General features: G+C 57.7%; 1 protein-coding gene across 1 annotated transcript in view; it reads left to right on the top strand.

Moving 5' to 3' along the window:
• ACE (angiotensin I converting enzyme) overlaps positions 1 to 3,839 on the top strand; it is a 41,912-nt gene that overhangs the window by 27,643 nt on the left and 10,430 nt on the right. Inside the window, exons 24-30 of the mRNA XM_010856560.1 lie at positions 1,051 to 1,187; positions 1,595 to 1,753; positions 2,020 to 2,107; positions 2,287 to 2,430; positions 3,183 to 3,374; positions 3,492 to 3,589; positions 3,669 to 3,796. Coding sequence (XP_010854862.1) covers positions 1,051 to 1,187; positions 1,595 to 1,753; positions 2,020 to 2,107; positions 2,287 to 2,430; positions 3,183 to 3,374; positions 3,492 to 3,589; positions 3,669 to 3,796 — 946 coding nt within the window. The remainder of the gene's footprint in view (positions 1 to 1,050; positions 1,188 to 1,594; positions 1,754 to 2,019; positions 2,108 to 2,286; positions 2,431 to 3,182; positions 3,375 to 3,491; positions 3,590 to 3,668; positions 3,797 to 3,839) is intronic.

Here is a 3,839-nt window from a genome sequence, read left to right as displayed (position 1 = left end):
AAAAAAAAAAAAAAAAAAAAAAAAAAAAAAAAAAAAAAAACCAAACCAAACAAAATTGAACTCATAGATATAGAGATGGTGAATGCCAGAGGCAAGGGTGGGTGGGTGAAATGGGTGAAGGCAGTCAAAAAGTATAAACTTCCTGTTGCAAGATAAATAAGTCCAGAGGGTGACATGTATAGCGTGAAGATAATAGTAACCAAATAATAACCAAGCAACCAAAAAGTACTTTTTTTTTTTCTTCATCCTGGTAGATGGCCCCTTACCTTCTGTGCCTCCTGACAGCAAACTCATGGTCTAAGGCTCTCCCTTGGGAAACAGGTGTAAGGACAGTGAAAGAGAGGAGGAGCCCTGGGTCGATCATACTTCCCTCAAGAGAGAAAAAGGCCAAAAAACGTGAACATAAGCGGTCAAGTCAGAAGAACATAGAAAGACAACTGTGCTTCCAGAATCCAGAGACCCAGAGAGGTCTTTTCCTTCCGTCTGTGCATTCATCCATCCTCCCACTCACCTGCTCAGAAGTAATGCCAGCTTGTGGAGGGAGGGGGTTCATCAATCCCTGGTCAAGATCAAGGGTGGCTCCAACGCCAGGGAGAAGTGACCAAGAAGAGTGGAACAAGCTCTGGTCTAGACATTAAGAGCCCTGGTTGTCCTTTTGGCTCTGCCACTGACCTGGTGTGAAGGTGGTACTGCTAGACCATTCTAGACCTCAGTCTCCTCACCTGTAAAATGGGGACAGTTGGGCCAGAAGTTAGGTGGGGCCTTTCCCTTTCTGACATTCCACGGCTGACCCTTTAGCCCCTGATGTCACAATATGGAGCTGGACCGTGATTGGGCCACAGCCTCCTCCGGCTCTGCTGTTCTTTTGGTCATGGGAACAAGATGGACTTGCCCTGGCCCTTCCCTCCTTGTGCTCTTCTGTTGTGCCGTGGCTCAGGGTGACCAGGACTCAGGTGGGGCTGGGACCTGAAGGAGCGTGGGATCAGACCCAGGGACCAGGCAGGGGCAGGCCCCTCCCAGGACAATTGACGCCCATCTCCTTCTCTGCAGACCAGCTCTACAATGAGACTGTGGCAAAGGCCTTCCTGGAGTTTTACGAGCGAACAGCCCAGGTTGTATGGAACCAGTTCATGGCGGCCGCCTGGAACTATGTCACCAACATCACAAAGAAAAATCAAGAGGAGATGGTGTGGCACCACTTCCGCCCCTGCCCCTTCTCCCTTTGTTCTTCTCAGGAGTCACAGTGCAGGGGTGCTGGGGGGCCAAGGAATCACACCTTCTGCCACTCTTCCAGAGCTAGATGAGAGAGGGAAGCCCCAAAGCACATGTCGGAACAGACGTCAGGCTCCAGGCCTCCTGGAGCCCTGAAAGCTGTCTGGGCTAGAACCTCTAGCTTCTTTCCTCTTGTAAATATCACCTGCTTGCCTGTAGGGGGCAGGTTCCCTCCCTTCTTGCTTTTGGCAAAGTTTCAATGACTCCAAACCCTTTAAAGGGGCTTTGGAAGGAGGTTGTGGGGCTGGGCCCTGGAGTTCCATGTGACGCCCTCACCCTCTCCTTCACCCTCACATGACAAACATGGTGACCGTCCTTCCAGCTGTACAAGGACGTGGAGAAGTCCCAGCACACACTGTACTTTGGCACGCGGGCCCGCATGTTTAAGATCGCCAACTTCCAGGACTCGGACGTGAAGCGCATGCTGAGTAAGCTGCTGAACGTAGACAAGGCGGCCCTGCCCAAGGAGGAGCTCCGGGAGGTGATGGACGAGCCCCCAGGTCTCCAGGCACATGCTCCCCACCTCAGGGGTGGGCAGGCCGCCGGGTGGGGAGCCGCCTGGGGCTGGAAGGAGTTTGGGGGAGGCAGAGCCAGAGCTTCCTCTGGGTGGGTGGGAGAGGTGAGCAGAGGCTAGTGGGAAGATGGGACGATGCCTTGGCCAGGCCTGCCTCTCCCAGCTGGTGGGACTAGCGCTGGGGGTGGGCCCATGGCTGCGGACCTGCCCTGGGTGACACCTGTCCCCCCCAGTACAACGAGATTCTGGCCTACATGGAGACCACGTACAGCATGGCCCAGGTCTGCCTGAATGAGGGGCCCTGCCTGCCCCTGGAGCCTGGTGAGCACCCAAGCCCACCCCCACCCACCCCACGAGTCTCAGCACAGCCCGTTCCAGTAGCCTCCAGATTCCCACCTTCCTCCCAGCCCCAGCTGCACTTGGGGAGGGCTACCCACGGCGGGACAGGGCAGGGGGCCGGCTGGAGTGAGGTCCCACCTCGGCTCCTTTTCTGGGTACAGACCTCGAAGAAGTCATGGCCACCTCCCGAGACCAGAAGGAGCTGCTGTGGGCCTGGCAGGGCTGGCGGGACGCCGTGGGTCGCCAGCTCCGCATGACCTTTGAGCGCTACGTGCAGCTCAGCAACAAGGCTGCGAAGCTCAATGGTGAGGCCCCTCACCCCTCACCTGCCAGCCCATCCAGCTGGGCAGACTGCATCCTGCAGGGGGCTCAGGGCAGTGCTGGGAAGGGTGAAGCCAAGTCTGGGTAGGACCTGGAGACAGGAACCCTGAGTCCTGCCACTGGAGAGTGCAGAGCTGGCTCACTCGTCCGTGTGGATCCACAAACAGCAACTGAGCACTACTCCTGGGGTGTGCCGTTGCTGGAGAGGGTCTGAGGATGCACAGGTGGAAAAACAGGGAAGGTGCCCACCTTCCCCGGGCTTACAGGCCTCTGGGAGACAGACGCTCATTTCCAGTCACCACCCATAAGTGCTGAGAAGGATGGGGCTTCAGAGAGAGAAGAAGGGACCCTGTTTCAGCCAGGTGGGCGGGGAGGGCCTTGCTGGCATTCATCCAAGGCCTGAAAGATGGAGCAAGCCGGGCAACAAGAAGCCCTCGGGAGGATCTGAAGAAAGGCAGCCTGGGTGGGTGGGGCTCCAGGTGGAGAGAGAGGAGCAGACCCTGTCTGCCCAGGCCCAGAGGATGCTCAGTGTGTGCTTTGCTAAGTGCCTGTCCATCCCACTCTCATCCTTTACGGATGGTGACTTGGTGGGGGGTATTTTTCCTGTTTGGCAGATAAAGACCTTGAGGATCTAGGAGGTCAGTTGGCTTCCCTAGCAGGTGCCTGGGTTTCCTGCCAGCCAGGCCAGGCTGAAGGGTGGGTGGGGATCACTCCTGAGCCCCCTCCTCTGTCCTAGGTTACCAAGACATGGGGGCCTTGTGGAGGTCCAAGTACGAGTCCGACACGCTGCAGGAAGACCTGGAGCAGCTGTTCCAGGAGCTGCAGCCGCTCTACCTGAACCTGCATGCCTACGTGCGCAGGGCCCTCTACCGCTTCTATGGGCCCGAGCTCATCGACCTGAGGGGGCCCATCCCCGCCCACGTCCTGGGTAAAGCCCCAGCTGGCAGCAGAGGCGGGCAGGTGGAGTAGGCCTCCCGAGCAGGCGCGCAGTCGGTGGGGAGAGACGGTCTCCCGCCTCCTCTTAACCCTGCCCCTCCTCTTCCAGGGAACATGTGGGCTCAGTCCTGGGTCAACATCTTAGACCTGGCCCTGCCCTTCCCGGAGAAGCCCCCCGAGGACATCACGAAGATCATGCAAGGCCAGGTCAGCGTTCGGGCCCCGGTCTGCCCTGCCCACCCCACAGCCCCCGGGTGGGGTCCCAAACTCTGCCTCTTCCCCACAGCACTGGAAGCCTGAGAAAATGTTCCAAGAGGCTGAAAAATTCTTCACCTCCATGGGGCTGCTTTCCACCCCTCCTGAGTTCTGGAAAAACTCCATGATGGAAAGGCCAACTGACGGGCGGGAGGTGGAGTGCCACGCGTCTGCCTGGGACTTCTACAACAGGAAAGACTTC

This window comes from Bison bison, unplaced genomic scaffold (genome assembly GCF_000754665.1).
Source record: "Bison bison bison isolate TAMUID 2011002044 unplaced genomic scaffold, Bison_UMD1.0 scf7180017864371, whole genome shotgun sequence".
NCBI lineage: Eukaryota > Metazoa > Chordata > Mammalia > Artiodactyla > Bovidae > Bison > Bison bison.
This window is presented reverse-complemented; position numbering and strand designations above follow the sequence as displayed.